The following is a 24,756-nucleotide window of genomic DNA, read 5'->3' as shown; positions in this document are numbered from 1 at the left end:
CTACAATTATATATATCTAAAATTGTTCCTAATATTTCAAAATATAAATTTTCTTATTAATTGTTCTTAATATTTATATAGATTCTTAAAATATTTTTGGATACGTACCTTCATTGTGACAAATAATCACAAGCCATGAACAGAAAGAACGTTCCTCACCTCAGTGAACACTAGAGTGCGCATATCGGATATCCGGTTTAAATATAATAAAATTTTAAAATGAAAATAGTAATAAATAAATTTTTAATAAATTTCTAAATATAATCGCATTAATATTTACTTATTTATTGAAATTTTAATTTAAATTTATAGTATTCAATTAATTTATTAATAAATTATATTTATTTTATACATAAATGTAAAATTAACAAGTTTTCTTTAAAGAATTCAAAATCACTAAACACATTATATTATGTAAAAGATAAATAAACACCAAAATTATATTTTTATTCAAAATATATAATTATAAGTAAATGTTAAGATGTATTTTATCAATAATATGTTATATGTTGGTTTAATGAAAATAATTAATTATCTTAATAATACATTTAAAAACTGAATAAGTACTATTTTAATATAAATAAATAATTTATTAATTGAAATAGATTATAATTTGTAAAATAGTATAAAAAAAAAAATATCAAGAAAAGAATCACATCTTACGCGTAATAAGGTGGTTCACACTACACAATAACTGTCACCACCGTATATTATAAAAAAAGAAAAGAACAGGAGGGGGGCAGCGTTCTGAAATGCCGACTTGCGGGCGTGTGTGACATTTTGATGTAGAGTGTCTGATGATTTTCGTTATGTATCGATTTAATACATAGATATTTACGATAAATGGAGTTTACCGAAAATAGTTCTACAACCCCCATATAAGATAGGTAATATCTGGATGTGTATGATTAATATTCTCTTGTAGGTTAGGAACTGTTCACCCGGAATAAGGGAAATGATAATTTATTTGACGAAAATAATATAACAATAGAAGGTATTTGATTTCGCGCAATGATCTCTTTTTTAATATAACTAAATAGAAATAATATTTGTGATTTTTTATAATAAAATTAAACATCAGAAAAGAAGATATCATTAGCACATGTTCATTAAGTTCAGTTGATGATTTTCAAAGGAAAACAAATAACAGTCAGTAATTTAAATTTAATATAAAAATAAAATATAATAATATTTTATAGGAAGATATGGATGCTGCAGTGATAGAAATCCTTCAACAAGCGGGTAGTCAAGATCCTAATATTTTAAAACCAGCTGAACAAACTTTAAAGCAATGGGAAACTGAAAGGGGATTCTATACTGCATTATATGTAAGTTATAAATAAATAATAATAAAAAATCTTATTATATTATAAAGATTTATTTTTACATTTTTATAATAATAAATTATATTATAAAATATTTATATATTTATTTATTTATATAAAATTAATTTAGGTTATGAAAGATTTTATAGTTATAATTAATAGATGTATATATAATAATTTGATATCAAGTAAAATATTAATAATTATTTCAGAATGTATTTTCTAATCATTCCTTGAGTATCAATATTAGATGGATGGCTATTTTATGTTTTAAAAATGGTGTTGACAGATATTGGAGAAAAAATGCTCCAAAGTAAGTATTTTTTAATGAAATTAAGTTATACTACTATGATATTAATATTTTAAAAATATTTAAATATAAATTAACAAAATAATATAAATTATTACAGTGGAATTGCAGATGATGAAAAGGAATTTCTTAGACAACGTTTAATAGCTAACTTTGAAGAACCTGTAAATCAAATAGCTGTTCAATTGGCAGCTCTTATTGCCAAAATTGCAAGGTAATTGATATTAAATAATTTGAATAAATATTTATTTCAATTTCAAAGCAAATTAAATGAAGTAATATTGTACAGATATGATTGTCCTAGAGAGTGGCGTTCGTTAATTCCAACATTATTAGATGTTATAAGAGGACAAAATCCTTTGGCCCAACATCGGGCACTGTTAACATTACATCATGTTGTTAAGTCTTTAGCCTCTAAACGTTTAGCTCCAGATAGACGACTCTTCCAAGAATTAACCATTAATGTGTTCAGTTTTATTCTGAATTTATGGAATACATACACAGAATCTTTTCTTATAATGGCATCAAATGGAGCAGATACAAATCAGATACAAGAAGCTTTAGAAAAAGCATTACTTTTATTAAGAATACTTAGAACACTTATTGTAAATGGATTTAATAAGCTTTCAGAATCTCAGGATGCTATGTCATTTTTAGAAATTGTTTTTGAACGTGCAAGAACCTGTCTTGAATGCCGTTAGTACTTTTTTTTTTTATACAAATTATAATATGTAATATTTTTTTCTTTTAATAACAATGCTTTCATATAATTGTAGGAAAAACATTAATATCAAGAGGTATAGAGATGGAAGTATGTGATAAATTCATAATTCATTTGACTAAAGTATTAATAGGAGTATTAGAAATGCATCCATTTTGCTATGTAGAACTAATACCAACTTCCTTAGAATTTTCTGTTTTTTATTGTTTTACTGAAGCAGGTCAAGCTTTAGCTTTTGAAAGATTTGTTATCCAATGTTTAAATTTAATGAAAGGTATTTTGATATCTTCTTATTACAAACCAGCTAAAGTTCTTGAAGGTATGTATAATGTTTATTATTTTGTAAACTTATGAATGTAATTCATTAAACTTAGAAATTTATTGATATAGATACAAAAGATCCATTAACATTAAGAGCAAATCAGTTGAGACAAGAATTTTTTACACCTGAAACATTAACTGAAATTTGTTCAAGACTTGTAACACATTATTTCCTTCTAACTCCTGCTGAATTGGAATTATGGGATACAGATCCAGAAAATTTTGGTAAATATTTATATATATATATATATATATATATATATATATATATATAAGATATGTATATCACATTTATACAATTATATTACAATTATTTCATATTATATTATATACAAAATATTTATATTCTTTTACATTTTTTGATTACATTATTATTTCAGTTGTTGATGATGGTGGTGAATCATGGAAATATAGTTTAAGGGTGAATATTTCATATTCTACTATTTATAAATATTTATAAATAATATATATTTATAAATTTTATTATAATATAATATTATTATATTTTAATTTATTTTATAATTAATTTTTCAGCCTTGTACCGAATGTTTGTTTGTAGCAATTTTCCATCAATTTGGAGAAGTACTTGTACCAATTTTAGTTGAATTAATGCAAAGACATCATCAACCAGTTGATCCAAATAATCTACATGCTATTTTAGTAAAAGATGCAGTATATAATGCAGTCGGTTTGGCTGCATTTGATTTATATGATGAGGTAAAAATGAAATATTATGATGAAATAACTAAATTATTAATTAGTTATCATTTATACTTATATATTTTATATTTATATATTTTAGGTAAATTTTGACCAATGGTTTTCGACAACTTTAAAAGAAGAACTAAAAATTCGAAGTAATAATTATAGAATTATTAGAAGACGAGTATGTTGGCTTATTGGACGATGGACAAGTAATTAAATTTCAATTTTTTAAATAGATAAAATAGATAAATGAAATTTATTATGTAATAATTCTTATTCTTATTATAATTGACTTAAGTATTTTAATAAAATTGCAGCTGTAAAATTAAGTGCAGAACTGAGACCGGAATTATATGAACTTATGGTTGAAGTTTTGAGTCCTGAAGAAGATTTAGGTGTTCGTTTGGCAGCAAGTGATGCTTTAAAACTCGCAATAGACGATTTCCAATTTAATCCAGAAGAATTTTCACCATATTTAGAACCTGCATTTTCTTTATTGTTATCTCTTTTAAAAGAAGTAAAAGAATGTGATACTAAGGTATATAATTATATAATTTTTAAAATTTTGATTTATAAAAAAAATATATTTTAAATTATTTTTAGATGCATGTGTTATATGTATTATCATTTATGATTGAACGTGCTGGTAGTGAAATAAATCCACATGTTGGAACTCTTAGTTCATATCTACCAGCACTTTGGCAACATTCTGAAGAATATAATATGTTAAGATGCGCTATAATTTCAACACTTGTACATCTAGAAAAGGTATACTCTTGTACTATTTATATATAAAATTAAATTAATTTATATATAAATTAAATAATTAGAATAAATAATTATATTATAATTTTATTAAAATATTAATTATAATTTTGTTTAAGATTTTAAAAAATGGATAATACTTTGATTATTTATTAGGCTTTAGGTCCTGAAAGTATTGTTATAGAACCTTTGGTAGTAGCTGTTATTGCTTTAAGTTGCGACGTGAATCAAGATTGTCATGTTTATTTGTTAGAAGATGGATTGCGATTATGGTTAGCTTTACTGGAAAACGCACCTGCGCCAACACCAGCTATAATGGAATTGGCTAAAAATTTACCTGCTGTTTTAGGTTAGTAAATAGTTTTAAGTGAATTTATTAATGATTTTCATAAATTTGAAAATTTGAAGATTTCTATATTTTCAGAACAATCATTTGAACATTTAAAATTATGTTTGTACATAGTTCAAGCATATGTAATATTAAGTCCTCAAGAATTTTTAAGTCAAAGAGGAGCAGTTATAATTGAAACACTTAGGTCAATCTTAGGAGATTTGAATCCAGAAGGAGCAGTCATGACAATGACAGTGTTTGAACTATGTTTATGTGCTTCACCTCGACAAGGTGCAGAACTCATTAAACCTGTTTTAATAACTATATTTGAGTGAGTATAAATGTTTATATATATATTATAATAAATTATACATGTTAATGTTTATTTTAATTTTAATAGGAATATGTATAGAGAGGAAGAAGTTATGATGACAATGACTATGTATTTATCTATTGTGGCAAGAGTTTTATGGTTTTATAAAGATATTTTTATACAGGTATTAAAATTTTATGCATTGTATATTTATTGATATAATTATAAATATCTAAATTGTTTAGGTAATAAGCGAATTAACCAGAAAAATGGGTAGAAATGAAGCAAGAGAAGATGCTGTATTGGGAGAAATAATACATATATGGGTTAATCGAATGCCATATATTTCTCAGTTAGAAAGACGTAAATTATTAGCTCTTGCACTTTGTTCACTTCTTGGAGCTAATAGCCCTCCTAGTGTTTTTCAACATTTTCCCCTAATAATATCTAATATTGTCGGAACTCTTAATGATATTACTAAGTTTGATGATGTAAGATGTGAACATATTGGATGTGCTATTGAGTACGTATTCTTTGTAAAATATAAATAATTATAATAAAAAATAATGTATTTATAAAAGTTAGCATTTTCACTTAATTTAGGTCTTTGTCAATTAGTGGACAATCTAGTCCATCCCAATACGAGGATGAAGAGTATGGAAATAAACATGAACAGCGGAAAAGAAGACTTGACTTCAGTGATCCTTTATCTAGTATATCTTTGAAAGATACATTACAAAATCAGGTAAAATGTTGGTTTTTTTATTATAGAAAATTTATATTTATATTATATATTAAAATTTCCCTTTTATATTTTTTTCAGTTACTTACTTTACGCAGATTAATTGGAGATAACCAGTTTAATCAATTGATGTTAACCCTTCATCCAGAAATTGATAAAGAACTTAAACTTTATGTATCTTTATGAAAGAGGAGTAAGTCTAATTAAAAAGAAGAAAATAATATTATATTAAACGCGATACTACGTGTAAAAAAAGCTTTATGGCGCTCTATTGTAAAACGGCACTATTTTATTGTATTATATTAGCTGTTTCACTGTACTAATAATGTTGATAATAAAAGACCTGTCATTTCAAAATTATTCGTTATTTACTTATTTATAAAGTATATAATGTAATGTTATTATCTATATTTCATTATATTTAATTTATTAAAATCACGTTCAATATAAAAATCTAAAAATTTGAAATTTATAATTTAAACAATTCAAAAAAATCATTAAATTTTGTGTTGCATGTAAAAATAAATATATAATAATTTTTCCCGCTTTTTGACAGTTATGATTTATATACTGTTAGAAGAGCAATCTAGCGTTACTCCTGGAAACTTCAAACAGCTGTCGTCTGTGTCAAATCATAGCAGGGGGTTTGTCCATTTCCAGTTTTAAACAATTTCCTGTTCTTACTAAATTGATATACAGTGAGTATTTTTAAACAAGTAATACCTATTATTTTTTTTAGAATTATTAATTTTTGTACTTTTTACAAAGAAACGTTTGAATAGATTCGTTTATTTAATACACGAATATATACATTAGATAGGTTGAGTATTCTTGTTTGACATATTTGTTAAGTTTATTTGTTTTTGTGCATTTAATAAACAAAGGCATATGTAATTAAAACATGGTATTATATATTACGTACTTACAAATTACAAAATGAATATAAAGTAAAAACAAACGTTGAGTTGACGCCATATTCATTTCTGGTTACTAACAGCAACATTTTGTGATTGGTGGCGCGATATCATTATTGTTATTTTTAAATTTCAGTAAAATATAATAATATTCATATTTAAAATGCTTAACATTAAAGAAGCTTGTAATAGAAATTAGTGTTTTTTTTTAATTATATATTAATGAAGTCTTTATTTTTATCAAATATTACTATTCGTTACTTTGAAACTTACTTTTATAATTTAATAATAATTCACACATATATACATATATATATTAATAATATTTAATCATAATAATTTGCATTATAACAATAACAATGCATTAATACGAACACTTAATTTTAGGCATATTAATATACATTAAAAGTGTTCTTTTTTTAATTTTTGAGATACTTAATTTTATTTTTTTTTTTTCATGAATTTTATTTATATAATTTATCTATTTTTATTAATATATGTATATATATTTATATGTATATACATATATATAATGCATAAAAAACATAAAAAGGTTAATATAATAATGCAATAATGTAATTAGTAATGTGATATATTTTATGTTAAATTATTATGTCGAAAAAAAAACACAATTGAAATAAATAGCAAATGATTGATATGTTTATTATCTATATATTATATTTTTATAATTATAGATTTATATTTTTTTATAAAATTATAAGTAGATATAGTTTCTTATGAAGTTATAGTATCTATAGATTTATCTTTGTTTGCATAGATTGCTAATAAGTGATTGATATTTATAAGTGATTTAATAAAAACGTGATATTTATTTTTAATTTGTATGTATATTTATTATAATATGATATTGTTTACATAAAAAAATAACAATGAGATTGCAATATAAAAAATGAAACAGTATAGCGAAATATAAGTCACAATAGATAGGTTAGTTTCTTATGTATGTAAAGCCAATATTACTGACAATCAATTTTTACTCTAATTAAATAAGATAAATCTTTAATAAAATAATTTAATTAATTTATATAACTTATTATTAATTAATTTGTATAATTTCTTCGTTTTAAAATTTATATTCTAAAAAATTAAACATCAATTATTGATTGTTTCAATCATCTATTTGTAACTTATTATTTTCATATTAAATTAAATTAATAAAGTTATAATAAAACTCATTATTTATTTATTTATTTGTGATAGGAATGAATTAAATTTTCCTTAAACAATTTAATGTATTTAATAATAAAAATGCTGATAACATATAGAATGAGAATTAATGTTTTTAAAAATTGTTTACACTTTATTGCATTATCATTGTTTCTTTCTTTGCTTCGTAATTATTTTACAATTTATTTTATAATTGACAATGAAAAAGTTCATAACAAAAAATTACGCAAGAAAAATGAAAGTAAAAGTTGGCTTAACTTGGTAGATTAATGTTGTCTCCTGCTGGACTATTATATATTTTTAGAAGTATTTTCACGAAGCTGTGTGGGGGTGGTTTATATAGCGGATGTACACTCAGCTTATGGGGGGCGTACAAAGCGACAGAATGTTATCGAATGATAGCAGTACCATGACCTAATCATAATTCTCTGATAATTATTCACTGACAAATGTACAAAATTCACAGAATTTTAGAATTTTTCTATTTTTGATTGATTTTTTCGCAATAATATCATTTCGATGGTGATTGATTTCTTCATCATTTTGATATATATATTTATATTTAACTTGTTTTCAAATATTTTTTTAATATGATAACTTTATTTATTTTTTAATAAAAATTTATTAAAAATTATCGTGAATTTTTTGGATTTGTAATTATTAAAATAATATTTTATATATAAAATTTTAATTGCAAACAATATAAAATGCAACAATATTAAAATTTAATAATAGTAAATAATAATTAGAAATTTATAAAGATTATATTTTTTAAGGAATAATAATTTTTATAAATAATATTACAAATAATATTTAAATGGGAAAAGTTCCAAACATTTTAAAATGTTTTAAATTTTAATTATTACTCATAAATGAAAAATAAGAAAAAACATGACGTGTCCATTCTATCAAAATTTGAATCTTAAAATTATTATTCTTAATCAATCAGAAAATTAATTCATTTATTGTTCATATATAATTGTATATATAAAAATATTTATATAGAGTATCGTGCCCTTTCTTTGCTAACCGAGGTAATGAGTTTTCAAATAAATACGTTTTTTCGTGCCCCTTTCGTTACATTTAATACCGTGACCTTTTTATGCAAAATCCTTTGAATCTTTGTTCAGGTTGATTCTAGTTAAGAAACAACGATATACATTATTATAATATAGAAAAATTAAAAAAAATTAAAATAAATTAAAAAGATATATGCTATGAGATATAAATATAGTGGGATTTTAAAAAATTTTTTTTATTTTAAGAAACCATTTATGTATTTATAACATTTTGAATTTTGTAAATTTTATAATGTAATGTAATTTTATAATTTTATAAAGAAAAAAATATATAAACAAATGATTTATTTATATAATTATTACTAGATATATTCTGATGCGAATTAATTAAAGTTAAAAATAGAATTTGAAGAGAATGGCAAGAGTCCAAAAAAATGAAGATCAACTTTTTTGTCCTTGCAAACTTCTTATTTAATTTTACTTACAATTGAAAAATTTAATAATATTTTTATACTTTTTCGCATTTATATTAGTTATAGTAAATTCAATAAATAATAAATTTTAAAAATATTCGTTAAAAAAATTATCATTTATATATAATTAGAACAATTTTATCGAGCGAAAACTGCATAGTGCGCAACTTTTTGCCAAGTTTTGCTGTTTCTTCCTTGTTATTGATCGAGTTCTTCGAGATTTAATAATTATTATAAGAAATTTAATATATTTTAAATATCTTCGTTCTTTTTTCAACTAACTGTTTATCACTAGTTTTTATTTTGTCATTCAATAATAAAATATAATAATACATTTACCATACAATGTAACATGTTCATAAAAAAAATAATTTCCTGGGAATTATCATAATAAATATTATAATACAATATCAAATGCAATTATTATATATTAAAATATAAGTAAAAATTTCTCAAATAAGAGAAATTTCTAATCTATTTATATATTCTAAATGTTTGTCTTTTTCTTTCGTCTTATTTTTTTCTAAAACTTAATACTATCAATTTCAGAAAAAAAAAAAAACAAATATTCATCTATTCTGTTATTTAAATCAATATTTTCCCAGATCTAATATAATAATCATACTTCGCGTGTTAGTGGTGGATATCTATATATCTTTAAGCAAAGGATAGAGAAAATAATTATTGAAATAGTTTTGTTGAAATGGAATAATATTCGAATGGTATGATGTTATTTTAAGATCATAGTAATAATTTTTATTTTTTTTATCTTTTTATTTCTCTAATATCCAATACTGTGATAATATAATTGACGCGTGAACATTTCATCATTTGTTTCATCGCTATAGTCGAAGTTTTCAACATCATTAAACATAACGTAGTTTAACCAAAACCCTCCCTGTTATTCCAAGCATTAACTCCGTGGAAATATCGTCTTCTCCTCGGCGATACTTTCCGCTACTTGACTCTCTGGTTGTCCCCCCGAACGTACAAAAAACGCGTGTGGACAAGTTGGCGAGAGGGTTGAGATTAGCCGGCGCGTGGGCGAGGGAAATCCAGTAGCGGCAGAAAAAGAAAGGAAGAAAACGAGAAAGAAACAAGGGAAGGAGGGAGTGGAAGCGAGGAGGTAAAAAAAGTGCGCGGCACACACTTGAAATCCGACCGGGAACCAAGGAAAATTCAGAGTGAGAGAAAACAGAGTGAAGAAAGGAATGAAAAGGGAATAAGGGAAAGTGTAGTGTGAATACAAGAGAGCTTGGGACATTTACGGGCAAAGTGGTGGTAGGGATCGCGAAGGAGAAAAGAGTGCAGCAGGGGTAGGGAGGGAGGGGGATATGATATGAACGATGGAAGCGTTCAGTGGCAAAAAGTTGAACAGAGACTCGGGAAGGGAAGGATGGGAGCGCGAAAGAGAAAGATGATCGAAGGGAAAGGAGAGAGAGAGCGACGCGACGAAGGTAGGGGAAGTTGGCGAGGAAGCGAGAGGGAGAAAGGCAAATGGAGAGAGAGGAAGACTATACTATATTCTACTATGTTGGTCGGAGCGAGCGAGAGGGAATACGGTGGGAGGATAAGGATGGAGTGGATGCCGGGTATCGATCGGTCGGGCTGAAAACTACCCTTCGAGGAAGAGGCGCAGTGTGCAAAACCGACCACGTACGAGTCGGTGGTGCTCGTGGTGCTCGCGGTCCACGCGGATCTCTACGCTCTCTCTAACTCCTAGACTTTTTCCCACTTGCGTGTGCCTCGCACGACCGCGATTGTCGTTCGGTATTCCCACAATTCGGTGGGATTACTGGTGCGCTACGAGGCAACCGATTGCCAGGATTTTAACGAGGGTGCTATAAGGACGTGCCGTTTCGATCACTAACTCTAGAGGTGAGAGATCTGTCCTATCGTTGCATCTGTATCTATTAACGATTCCTCTTCTCTCGATAGTTTGATCTATATTGCCAAATTTATGTGCGTACATCTACTCGATACACGTTTATACTGTTTTTAATATTGCGATATTTGTAAAAAAATACGAATCTTACCGGATACCGGATCGTCAGAATTTTCTTTTCACTTTTCAAACTAGAAGGAAATTAACGTTTTTGCTTGATAAATATGTGGATACGTTCTTTTTTTTTTTTTTTTACGTTTCTAATACTGTCTCGAAGAAAGATGAAAAAGAGAAAATAGGAACGGCGCTGGTATCACCAGATCAATTGGAACAGAATTTCGACATTATTGTGTGCAGCAGTTGTATCGTTCTTTGTTTATCGACGTTACACCATTACCAGTCTTTATTAGCCTGTTATTAAGTACACAGATGAACCATCTTTCCCTCCGTGCAACCTTTGCCCTTATTCGTACGACACTTGTTCTCTTACCGCTCTCTTCTCTTCCCGAAGGAGCCGCGCGGCTTATTAAGAGGGACGGCATTCGTTAATTTCTCTTTATGAACGTGACACTCTATTTTTGGAGCCGAGTCGTCTTTGTTCCGCGATGGAATGAATATACGTAAGAATGTAACGTGCGTATAAGAAGGGAGCGTAGTCAGTCGAGAAAGGAAAAGATGTATGATGTAATTTTCTATGAGTAAGCCGGACTCTTCTCGGTACATCGATATGTACAGCCGTTTTCATCTGTGAAATTGGCAAAATTATCGCAAGTGGGTTGGTTCTGTTCGTCATACATATATATCATATACATATATATATGCGTGTGTGTATATGTGTCACATACGTGCGTAGATACTGAAATATCGGAAAGGATTAAACGTTGACCGTGTGTGTGTACGTGAGTCGACGATTATTACATCAGAAGTAAGTCATGATGCTGGAAAACGTGGTCGATCGATAACATTGAAAATCATCCGTCCGTGGATGGCCGGATCTGGCGAGCAGCCAACCGGCCAGTCATAAATTCAAACCCTTTCTTTGTTTTTTCGAAAATTTGCCCCGATCGTTTCATTACACGCATCGATTATAGTTTTTTTTTCTTCTTTTCTCTTGTTTCCAGATTCTCTCTTCTTCGTGTTTCTGTCCAGAAGAGGCAAGCCAGAAGTGTCACCATGGCGTTCGCGGGTTTGAAGAAACAGATTAACAAAGCTAATCAGGTGAGTTTATTTGTTTTTATCCCTCGTATAAACGAAACGTCACTTATGTATATATATATCCATTACCATTTTATCATAGGATTATCGTACGATAATCAACATTCGTAATCGGCGTTCTCTTATCGTTTATCAATATGTCATTATAAGCGCAGTTTTTTATTTTTTTTTATTTTTCACGACCCCAGAATATCCAACGATCACAAAATTTTACTCCTACAATTCTATTTCAACTTATTCGCAATTGCTCGCATCCATGTTTATGAGAATGAAAGTCGAGGCGGATCGTACCGTTATATCAGTATAATTAGCAGTTTTCGTTTTAATGCGTTTCTTTGGTTGTTCACCGGTGTTCCATTCAGGTGAACAGTGGAGTTTTCTATATCGAGGAGGAAAACGATTCGTATCGGTCGACTCGGTTTATTCGGGCAAAAGAGGGGAGGAGAGGGAGGGAGGGGGTGGTGGTGGTGGTGGTGGTGGAAAAAGATGAAACTGTCAGGAATGTGGCACGATCCACGTTGCCTTTTCCACGATTGAATATCGCGATCCAACTTTTTGACCCGGTTTTAAGACTACCCTCTGGCGGAAATCTCCTACTTCCACCACCACCATCACCACCATCACCATCATAATCAGGAATCGCGTTGTAATTCGCTGCCGGCGACCGCGATTGCCGATAGATCCTCGAAACTCGGCCGGTATTCAACGTTTCTTTTTCATAATGTAATTACGATATGCTACAGGCTACAGAATCGTGTTACACCCACGCACGGTTAACTGACCGAGATTTTCGAGCACAGAGTTTTTCGAGGCCAGATTTTTAAGCTTCCACCTCGCCACAGGGGGAATCACGATTCTCCTCTTTGTAATCGTGGATATTTTGCCGACTTTTACTGGGTCATGCAACGATTTCAACCGATATTCCACCGTTTGATAAATCATTAATGAACACTTGCATCGAAGATACTTTTTCGTTTCTTCTTTTATTGCAAAATTTCCGATTGCATTAATATCATTAAGATAAATTATTAAGGGGGATTATACTCGTGCATGGGATATTTCTCTATTTCTATGACGAAATTTTAATTGGGTTTCGTAATTTGATAAATCGTTAATCGAGGAATCTTGCGCACCGTTTGAAGAGATTCTACTGAAGAAATACTTTCTCTTTCTTGCAAAATTATCGATGAGTTTTTTCGATGATTGATTTTAATGTGTTAATCGATCTACATACGATGATTGCGTAAAATTTTATTGTTTAAAATTTAAAATTCGATGGGAATGGCACAGTTTTAATTTTGAAAATTTGTTAAATTACGAAAGAAATTGATAATGGCTGGATTGATTTAACTCGTACGCTGTACGAGTTAATTACGGTATCGAAGAAAATGTGATATAACAATATTGGAGAAATTTTTCAATTAAAAATGATTTAAAATTTTTACTTAACTTTCTATTGACTTTCTAATTATTTGAATTTAATATTTGACGAAATTATATAATTTATATTTATAATTACAAATAACGTGAATTTTAGTATCGAACGATGTAATAGATTGGTTGGATTTTAGTAAAGATATACGCATGGCTCGTGAGTGATAAGGATTATACAATGCAACAAACTTTCATCTTACGTAATTATTGAACGAAGTGCGAATTGATCGTAATGCGGTAACCAACGTGCAGAGATAGATTTTTAAAATGCACTATTGAGGTTTCAAATGTAGGTTCCAGCGTTATTTTTCGTTTCAAAGTTTAAATATTTATATATATTTATTTTAGAAGCAATTTCTACAATTTAATAAATTCACAAAATACATTAATGCGCAAATCAAATTCATTTCTCAATTTATTTTTGATTCAAAAAAAAAAAAAAAATTCGAATTCGAGCAATGTATACATTGAGAATGGCGCAAATATAGAATGATAAATAGCACAATGAACGAGCATTATAGAACAATCCATATCGTACCTCTAATGATCAATTTACCAGTATCCTAAACTGTTTATCCGTTCTTGTCGATAATTAGTTTTAGATACTGTTACACAGAGTTTTATCGTGAAACAATGCTGTGCTTTCATATTATGCTCACGTTGAAATATTTGTGTGATAAAACATTTTACGAAAGTATTTTAATTAAAAGAAAAAAAAAAAAAAAAGAAATTTTTTTCCTTTCATTTTATATTAACATATTATATATGTACATATACGTTAATAAAATTTGAAATTAGAAAGTAATCTTGGATAAAAATCTATTTTTCTTTATATTATTTTATGTAACGTTATATATTCAAAATTGAGATGATTAGAAAATATTTAAAATTTGAAAAAGAATTAATGTTAAGATTAAGATATATTTTAAATATCAATGTTATTTCCTTGTTATTTTCATATATTATTATCAATCGGTTAAAAATAATTAATAACTCTCAAAATCTTATTCCAAAAGTACAAAAGTTTTTTTTAACTTTTTGATTGAAAGCCAATAGATTGATCTGAAATGAAATATTTGCTTTTCTCGATAAAGCTTAATTTGTCAGGTTTATTATCGATAACGAGTTATGCTCGTCCATTTCTCGATAAAGTTCTTCTCTCTCTCTCTCTCTCTCTCAGTTTTCTCGAGCAATTATAATGTTTCTTTACTTATGCTGATTTTATATTCATTCGAGGATTAAAATTAATATATATTTGAGTTAATTTAATCTTGAATATCGATTTCTTTGTTATTCCATTCGAATATTGCATTCGAATCCAGGTTTATTATACTTATTATATTTATTATACTAATTTTTTTTTTTTTTACATAAGTATACATCATTAATTTAATTCGTTAAGTATTTCGTTTATATGTACATATCTAGCTATTCATACAAAATGAATATCATTTTATATTCAAATGAGATATTCAATATTATTTTCAATAGAATATTTTTTATGTCAATTATATATTTATTATTCATATTACATTGTTGTTTTGGCTCGATACAATTTTTAGATGGAATAGTAGAATCTGTATCATACTACATAGATAATTTTATCAATTGTGAAAGTAATTTGAAAGCAATTTCAAAAATAATTATACTTGCTTATCCAACATAATTATTACCAAAACTTCCTCTATCACATTTAATTAGAAACAATTCCCGATTACGTATCGATTGGCGTTCCAATCATTATTACGGTGTTCTGACCCGAGAACAGAGGTCTCGTTCGCCTCAATGTGCCTTGAGTGGAACAATTAATTCCTATTTCGGCTGACACTTGTTTCAATCCGAGGTGGATTCTTAAAATAGTTTCTGAAAAGTTAAAATAGATAGAAGAAATTGTTAAAATATACACGATTTTAGTGTTAATCCCCCCCCCTTTCCTCCCTTCTCTGACAGATGTTATTTTAAGTCAAAGGCTTGACTTACTAAAATCAATGTATATTTGATTTACTAATTGACCTAAAATAACATCTTATCCGTAAGTTTCTTTTAAAAAAATCTCCTAAGAAATTTGGGGACAGTTTTATATAATTTTACAAATTATTTATTTGTGATATACTCAATTTTCACTTACAGCAGTAATTTTGAATGTTTTTATCCTATTACTATTTTACTAATTACCATTTTATTTTTGATAACTTATGGAAAACTTTGAAGTCGAATAATATTAATCTAATCGCTTGAATACAAATGATTAATGACTGAAGCAGAATTTGTAGAGTTATTCTAACTTGTTTTCAAATTACACAGAGCAAAAATCGAGTGCAAATATAATTTTATCTTATCAAAAACATCAAACCAGGAAATCATTTCTATTATTTCTACTCTTATATACATAGTTACAGGATAGACTTATATAATTTCCGATAATTTTATATCTATTTATCATCCCGAATTAATCATCCTGATTTTCCCTCTGTAAAATTTCTTGTCGTAATTTTCAAAATTACCTAACCATTCCCTACGTTTGATGTATCACAGAAATTATTTTGAGATGCAATACTCAACTACATTGTCTAATATCATTGTTATAAACTTGTTACAAATTAGAAAATCATTCTTGATCAAATTATCATTCCATTGTTTAAAATATTTATCCAAATTACTATTTAATTTCCGCTTAATTTCTAAATTCTAACTATTAATTTATACGTAATCATGTCAACGATTCTAAAGTTTCGATCTGCGTATCGCGAACACGTGAACAAAATTATTCGATTATTCGATCTCTCCTGTTTCGCGATAATAATTGGTTATCGGCAATGGCACAATGGGTTTGACGAGCCATTTCATCCGCGCTTCGTCCATCGTAACGTTACCTACAATCGGTGCATAAATTCGAATGAAACGGCACGTGACGTTGCAAGTAGCGGATGTGGGTCAGATTTACTCTAGGACGACGTGTAATCGGCAACGCTACCTATGTTCCTGCGTGCGGTACCGGCTCTACAAGTGGGTCAATGTTAAATATAGGTCACGGTCGAACAGGAACTTTATCAAATAATCGTGTTGCTTGGCTTTTGCAGTTTTCAAGGATCACGGTATATCGTTGCTCCGTGCTTCGATATCGATGATGCGATTATTACAGAATAATACCGCAATTGGATGTGAATTTTTTTTTCCTTTCTTTTTTTTTTTTTTTTTTTTAAACCAAGTTCTTTTTTAACAAAGTCGCGTTAAAGGATATTGGATATTGTCTCTTCCCCACGATACGAGGGGAAAAAGTTTCTTCTCAGAGGAAGAGATATATGGTGAGATGTATATGGATTCTTCCGACGATGACAATTTCTTTTTTTCTTTTTTTTTTTTTCTTTAATGTTAAATTATTCGACGAATATTTAATAATAAGTTTTAAGTTTTAACCTTAATTTTGGAACGTGTTCGACGAAATTGAACACCTCCGACGAGGACCCCCGTTTTTGCATTATATATTTTTATGAAGAAATCTTTTCTTAGGATTTCTTTTAAGGGTTCGCGACAGAAGAACGGAAGTAATTATGTACGCAATTATTTAAAAGATCCATAATACTAATCCATTGTCTATGGAAGTAAATGAAAATAATGACAATTGAGTCGAACGGGTATAAACAAATATGAAAAGAGAGAAGGATCAGTAGATGATTCACGATACGGAATTTGTTATTATTATGTAAATGAATTGCTTTCGTTTCGCGTTATATTGTTATTGTGGATGATTCATCCTCTTCGGGAGGAGATGTCTACGATATTGCGCTTCGTAATAATTGCGTGGTATAATGCTTGCAATTCTCATTCATACGTCGGATAACGTTTTCATTGAAATTGTTCGCGTGTTTCTCGCAATGAAAAGAATCTCTGAGATTCGTCGTATTTCTCTTATTCGTAAAAATGACGAACACCGAGAAACGTGACAAAACGATTTTATTAAGAGAATCAAAATTTTAACGCTCCTTTAAATAAAGAGATGAGATTCGATACGTTTTTTTTTTTTTTTTTTTTTTTTTCAACTAACTGCCGTTAACATTGTGAAATTTATACTCCAGTTACGCGTAGATGTCGCAAGAAAGAATAAATAAAAATATAAAATTCATGATATCGGAAAATTATAAAAATATCCATTTCTATTATGTGTACTTTATTTTTATTTTAATTTAATTAAAAGAATGAAATTATGTTTAACTGGATTTTTGTTGTTTTTATACAATTCTTTATTTCAAGTTACGTAATATAAAGTACATCTAGGAAGAATTCTCGCGTTATATTCTCTCCGCTCTTTGGCGATTTCACACGATAATTTTATTTTCACTGGATTTGCAAAATTAAATTTATCAACCGCGTATCTCCATTCCCTGTTTATTTCTCCAATCTTCTATTCTATTCTCTTATTCGTATTTAATTTTTTATACGATTTTTTTTTTTTTTTTTTTTTTTTTAGGAATCTATCTCCATCTATTCTTAAAATTCTCGTGCATCAACAATCGCGATCAGGATCATCAAAAGTATCATTGAATGTATATAATTCACAGCTTCTTTTCACATTTATTGGCAAAATTTCAGAGGAGCATTACTTTACATCGAAATTCACTGGGAATATTATCGATCCGGAGAAGGGAGGAGAGGGCATCCTTTCTGCCACTGGCATTTTCTCCCCTTTTCAAACATCTCGTCCGTATCCTTTGCCCTCAACTCTGACCCTCACGGATATTTCTCGACCGTAGGAAATCTCGTTTCGTCTTTCAAGATGATCTCGCTTTACGAGCAATTAACTGACATCGACCAATCGACTACCATCCGTATATATCTATATGTACCTTTGAGATTTTTATGATATCTCCTCTCTTTATAGAGATGCAACTCTGGGACAATTTCCGGTTTATCGATGATATCTAACTATAGAGCGGATATTTTTCTTAATGCCTCGTTAAGTGGGATTTATTATTTTTTTTTTTTTTTAAATTGGAGCTGATAAAATTCGCACAAAGAAGAGTGGTTTCACAAATTGGAAAATCGTATAAAAAGAAAAAAGAGAGAGATTGTTCATTCTGAAATGAATAAATGGGTGAATTGAAGGGAAAGAAAAATATTGACGATATTAATTCGAAGGAGAAAATTATAATATACGCGAAGAATAGTTGATCGAATTGAATGGATATTTAAAATATCATCGTTATAATTTCAGAAATTTATTATCATTCAGGAATCGTGTTGATCCACGTAACTTACAGTTTCCAATTTATGCAATTTATGCAAAATAAATTCTACTTTATTTCATCTTTCGAAGTAACGAGTAATTTAGAAGATAATTATACGTTGAAAGTTTCGAATGGAACACTCTTGTTGTGTATCAATTTGTGTAACGCTATATAACACGGTATATTTAATTTTTAATCCCTCGAAACGACTTTGACCCGAAAGGCGAAAGGCAGGGAAAATGTGGAATACGAAAAATACTTTTTTTTTTAAAATTTCGCTATCATCTATTTCTCTATGTGGATATTATCATTTGATCAACTTTTATTTTTCAGTATATGACTGAGAAGATGGGCGGAGCGGAAGGAACCAAGCTCGACGTCGACTTTATGGATATGGAGAGGGTGAGTATGTGTTTCTACACTTTTAAGGTTTCCACGAAGTGTTCCTGTTTCATTCATTTAACCTTGAATCGATTTTCTGATCGTTTCATGAAATTTTCTTCCTGCTTGAATCCCTTATTACCCGAAACTATGGGCGAGGAAGCTGGAAAGAAATAAAAATAAAAATTGTATTGTCGGATGAGGCTAGCTAATGTACAGGATGATAAAACTTTGATCGTAGAAAACAGACGTCACGTACGAGCTGGTGGAGGAGTTACAAATGAAAACGAAAGAGTTCCTTCAGCCAAATCCTACAGCAAGAGCGAAGATGGCCGCGGTCAAGGGCATCAGCAAGCTCAGCGGTCAGGCGAAAGCCTCGACTTATCCCCAGCCAGAAGGTGTTCTCGGCGATTGTATGCTTACTTATGGAAAGAAACTAGGGGAGGATAGTATTTTCGGTACGTTTAAAATTTACGTACTTTACATTCAAATGCTTCGAGCAATTTTTTTTTTTAAAAAATAAAGCAACGTCGAATTATTTCGAACAATTCTCAGATATAAAAAAAATATTCTTTGAAGAATCACACAAGTAATTCGATATAAATAAATAATTCGAAGGTTTTCGAAGGTTATCAGTAATACCAATCTCTTTACTTTTGCTCTAACTTTAGAAGATTTACGTTGACCGTTACAACTTGCAACTTTTCCTAAGCATCTTGCAAAGCAACCGGCAAAGTAGACGCATAAGTATGTATCTAAATGCCAACAGAGATTCGGCTCATTTATCTTTTCTAATTCCTGTTTACAGCTCAAGCTCTCATTGAAATGGGCGAGGCGATGAAGCAGATGGCGGACGTGAAATATTCGTTGGACGACAACATTAAACAAAACTTCCTGGAGCCGCTGCACCATTTGCAGACTAAAGACCTGAAAGAAGTGATGGTAGGCTGGTGGTGGTGGTTATTGAAAAAGTTCCCTTTCTTCTTCTGCTCCGTCGAGTAGCGCTGTCCCAGTTTAACGCGGCAAGAATACGACGAGACCAGAAGGAAGGAAGGGGAGAGAATATTCGTGAATGGAACTGATATATAACCTTTTGTTTTCAGCATCACCGGAAAAAACTTCAGGGACGAAGGCTGGACTTCGATTGCAAGAGAAGACGTCAAGCGAAAGGTATACTTGGCCGCGAGTTGACTTTATCTCTCCGCGACGTTTATTGATTTATTTAAGCACAACACGTTGGGGCCGTATACGTCGCGTCCTTGCAACGAACACGAAAACTCGACGCGTGCCCGTTTGCAATTATACGTATATATATATATATTTCGTGACTTTCCGTATTACGAAGATAAATCGTCAAATTAGAGAAAGGTATCGCGTAAAAAGAAAGAAATGTTGGTTCCATCCAATGATATTACACGCGTTCTTCCTTTCTTTGTGATTCTCTATTTACGGGTCTCTTTTATTTTACAGGCATTCCATTCGCATGTTCTGCTGCATGTGCACGTTGTCATAGATTAATTATATTATTGATTACGTATAACTAATGGATATCATCGTAATGATGATTTTTCATTTTATCATACGAGATATATATCTTGTCAGATTATAGGTTAGAAATTTTACCATATTGGGTACAATTTGAAGAATATTGAACTTAATCTTTAATCTTTTCAATTTTTCTTTTAAATTAAATAATTGGATTTTGAACAATGTTTTTGTTACGTATAAATTCATATGGAACAGATAAAGTATTTCTCGACATTATATTCAGATTATAATTTTATTCATTGCAGATGATTTTAATGTTGTCTAAAATATTGATTATCAATATTTTTATTTTTTGTTTTGTAAAGCCAAGAAAAACATTTAATTTTTCGTTCATTTATCTGCATATTCTTATTAATCATTAGCCGGAAAAAGATCTAGCAGTCCTCATTTTGGAAGTCCAGCGAAAAGTTCATCACCATATACTGGTGCGTGATTTTTTCACGTACAATAATTAATAAACATTCCGTTTAGTTGCTTTATATAGTAATAGTTATAATTAAATTCATCAACATTTCAATTTCCTTTTAGATTTTTAAAAAATATATATTTTAAATTTTCATTAATAGTAAATGATAATTATGGTAGTTATGATTTTTTTTTTAGAATAAATTATTTTTTCTTTTTTTTAGATTTTGATGTTTACATATATATTTTTTTTAAATAGATACGTGTAGTTTTACATCATAGTAATATACAATTACATTATATTAGAATTTAGAAAATACTAATAATAAGTATATTAAACGTAGTATGTAAGAAGTAATTATGTTCATAAATGCATCAAAAGTATTGCGAATGTTGAATGCATTGTATTCTATATAGTTTATATGAAAATTTAATATTTGTACATGCTTGCGTTTAGAGAAGGAAGGAACTTGTACGACTGAAATTTAAGTTCACACGGTTTAATTTTGCTAGTATTTATTCCTTCTTGTTTGTGCTATTTTTTTTTATTATGTATCGAATTTAGGCATTGAAGCAACCCAGTAGTGCAATTTTTAATATTTTCACCGGCGCAAATTTTGCGAGCAGGTTCTCACGTTTCAGACGACGAGATTCGTCAAGCCGAGGAAAAATTCGCTGAGAGTCTCCACCTAGCACAATTGGGCATGTTCAATCTTTTGGAAAATGACGTAAGTGAAAAATAAATTGACAACATATTATCTTTCATTGAAACGAGATGAATATAAACTTGAATTATTTTATTTTTAGGTAGAACAAGTGGCACAGTTGGCAACATTCAGTGAAGCTCTTCTGGAGTATCATCAACAGTGTACTGAGATTTTGAGAACATTAACAGAGACACTTTTAGAGAAGTATGTGTCAATTAACTAATAAATTGTTAAATTTATGTAATCTAAATTAGATATAGATGTTATATGAATTCTTTTTTTTCAATTTTTAGATTAAGAAATTATTTTTCATTTATTATTCATAATAATTCTAATTATTTTATTTTTAATTATAGAAAAGACGAAGCGGCGAATAAACCAAAACTGGAATTCGTACCGAAAACATTGGCTGATTTGCACGTCGATGGATTACCTACATCGGATGCTATGAACGGTGGGAACTTCTCCCTCCATGGTAAAACACATTTCACACATACATATACAAAATAATGATACTTGCGGGTGGATTGGCTGTCTGTTTCTTGTTCCCTCTGTCATGCAACATCTCTCTACGTGTTCTGCAACTATACACTATTGCCGTATACGTTGTCGTACTCTTTCCTTGATTGAACTTCCCCTGCCATTTTTCTAGTTGTCAGATGGACATTATTAACTTTATTTAATCTTGTGCACTTAAAAAGATATATACACATACATTAATATAATTAGGAACAATGTTTCATATAATGAAAATGACAGTATAAGTATAAAAGTTGATAAAATCATATTTTAACTTCATATTTTAATTATGAAAGTTGATCAAATTATACACGTTAGTAATCTTATAAATATAAAATAACAATGTCTCTAATCTCATATTAAGTTTGATGTTTAATAATAGTTTTAATCTTTTTTTTTATTTTTTTTTTTTTGTTTGAACTGTTTGAAATATAAAAAAGTTATTCAATTTAAAATAAAATCTCTATGCATATTATCTACTCAACTCTTTAAATATATTTTATTTCTCTTAAATAACTTTTACAACGAATAACTTTTTTGTATCTTCAATAATTTTAGAAATAATTGTATATGTACACTTGTGAATTGTATACATGTTGATTTACGAACCGTTTTATTAAGTTCATCTCTAACACTTTCATACACGTTACTCGATTGTTGTGTGTGTATACTTTCGTATACTTGAATGTCTGTCCTTCTGACACGATGTAGGGGCAAGTCGAGCCGGGTCTCCAATTCATGTGGAGGGGAAGCGCTCGCAGCTCGAGCTATTTCCAGCCGGAAACCCGCCACAATCTGCCAATGGTAAATTTTGCATGGGGTTGGTTTTTCCTACCGTAGGATTCGATCGATAAATTAATTATTCAATTTCGATTCTATCGCTTTTCGTGCACCGCAAACAGGGCAAGAAAGTAATTACTGTTTTGCCTTTTGTATATTATTGATGTATTCTAATTTAGCTATTTTAAAACGATCATCTGTTCGCATGCTTTGATCGTACTTTCTTTCTTTCTGTGTGCTATCTTATATATTTTATACAAAAATATTGATAATTAGCGATTGGTGATTCACGATAAAATTTGAATATCACAATCGTGTTATTATTTTACATTATTTTTTAATAATACATGATATTTATTAATTTATTCGGATATACGTTATGTATATATTCAAATATTAATGTGATTCGCTGTAATTGTAACATTGTAATTTTATTTAGATTTTAGTGAGCAGCAGCTGTTTAATTTAAGCGTCAAATATTACATTTAATTTTGCATCACACATCTCATTTCGTTGAAGATAAGATTCAGAATCATCGAGCAGATGTTTAAACACGTAGTGTTTTAATTTAAGCTATTGCAGCAAGCCTCATTTTGTTTTGTTTCATCTGTTGTATCTTTATTATAATTGTAAGATAATTGCAATTCTAATATTTTACAGCTTCTCCCTTACCATCTCCAAGCAAATCGCCAGCCAGGACTCCGATGACAAGACAACCATGTTGCACAGCTTTGTACGATTTCGAAGCAGAAAATCCTGGAGAACTCGGCTTCAAAGTAAATATAACTTATATTCCATTCAAATTTTGTCTATCTATTTCTAATAAAATATTGTTAAGTGACCTGATAAGAAACGATAGCCATTATTAATTAATACATTATTAGTTTCACATATATATATATATATATATATATATAAATATTATAATCTATTTTGAACGATAAAAAACTAATGTATCATGTATTTGCTTTCAGGAGAACGATACGATCACTCTGACCAGGAAAATCGACGAAAATTGGTTCGAGGGTACCTTGAACGGTCGTACGGGTTATTTCCCAGTAACTTATGTGCAAGTCGTAGTGCCATTACCTTAAGGAGACGCAATGCGTCTCGTAACCAAAGACCCTGCATTCGTTCACCAGCGTTTACCATGAGAATTATCTTATGCTCCGAATAGCCTAAAAATCTCTTTCAAGACTACTCTCTATTGAAATTACTTACGTTATGGTTCCCGCTTGTTCGAAACGGATGGATCTTCATGTTTTACTCTATTTACTTGTTTTATTTTATTTTATTTTATTTTTTTTTTTCCTCTTGTCCCCGAGGATAGCTCTATACGCATGTTAATGTACATATATAATGTTATAGTGTCTTTTATCGACGTAAGGACCTTCGCGCGCGCAGATGCATATATTATATATATATATATAGGGTGTTCAAAATATTCGTGAAACACTTTCAGATTCTAAAGGTCAAAGCAAACGAAAAGATTGATGAGCAAAGATGTCGGTTGAGATTTATTTATTTAAG

At 29.1% G+C, this 24,756-nt stretch overlaps 2 protein-coding genes across 19 annotated transcripts; both read left to right on the top strand.

Moving 5' to 3' along the window:
* The first annotated feature begins 712 nt into the window (after window positions 1-712).
* On the top strand, window positions 713-5,890 carry Impbeta11 (importin beta11). Of its 3 annotated transcripts, none has more exons than XM_012494580.3 (18): window positions 713-887; window positions 1,200-1,328; window positions 1,538-1,638; window positions 1,736-1,849; window positions 1,925-2,331; window positions 2,412-2,675; window positions 2,747-2,902; window positions 3,058-3,098; window positions 3,212-3,394; window positions 3,480-3,591; window positions 3,700-3,920; window positions 3,986-4,150; window positions 4,304-4,496; window positions 4,572-4,809; window positions 4,879-4,975; window positions 5,037-5,314; window positions 5,395-5,536; window positions 5,615-5,890. In XM_012494580.3, the coding sequence occupies exons 2-18, from the start codon at window positions 1,206-1,208 to the stop codon at window positions 5,717-5,719; spliced, it is 2,940 nt and encodes a 979-aa protein (XP_012350034.1). In that variant the 5' UTR covers window positions 713-887; window positions 1,200-1,205; the 3' UTR covers window positions 5,720-5,890. The 3 variants fall into 3 exon arrangements, with proteins under 3 accessions (XP_012350034.1, XP_012350036.1, XP_012350035.1); XM_012494582.3 differs by having other exon boundaries at window positions 715-887; window positions 5,410-5,536; XM_012494581.3 differs by having other exon boundaries at window positions 735-994.
* A 243-nt stretch (window positions 5,891-6,133) lies between these two features.
* Window positions 6,134-24,515, top strand: EndoA (SH3 domain containing GRB2 like, endophilin-A). 16 transcript variants are annotated; one of them, XM_086913001.1, is made up of 13 exons: window positions 6,136-6,231; window positions 12,134-12,230; window positions 19,220-19,288; window positions 19,509-19,725; window positions 20,076-20,209; window positions 20,371-20,437; window positions 21,178-21,240; window positions 21,863-21,948; window positions 22,028-22,131; window positions 22,284-22,381; window positions 23,158-23,250; window positions 23,887-24,002; window positions 24,201-24,515. In XM_086913001.1, the coding sequence occupies exons 2-13, from the start codon at window positions 12,186-12,188 to the stop codon at window positions 24,318-24,320; spliced, it is 1,212 nt and encodes a 403-aa protein (XP_086769127.1). In that variant the 5' UTR covers window positions 6,136-6,231; window positions 12,134-12,185; the 3' UTR covers window positions 24,321-24,515. The 16 variants fall into 16 exon arrangements, with proteins under 16 accessions (XP_086769131.1, XP_086769128.1, XP_086769138.1 ...); XM_086912999.1 differs by having other exon boundaries at window positions 22,284-22,402; XM_086913000.1 differs by having other exon boundaries at window positions 21,848-21,948.
* The last annotated feature ends 241 nt before the right edge of the window (window positions 24,516-24,756 follow it).

The sequence above is a fragment of the Apis florea genome, unplaced genomic scaffold (genome assembly GCF_048593485.1).
Source record: "Apis florea isolate Af1SG1 unplaced genomic scaffold, ASM4859348v1 contig_3496_pilon, whole genome shotgun sequence".
Taxonomy (NCBI): Eukaryota; Metazoa; Arthropoda; class Insecta; order Hymenoptera; family Apidae; genus Apis; species Apis florea.
The sequence above is the reverse complement of the archived record's forward strand: the minus strand, read 5'-3'. Positions and strand labels throughout refer to the sequence as shown.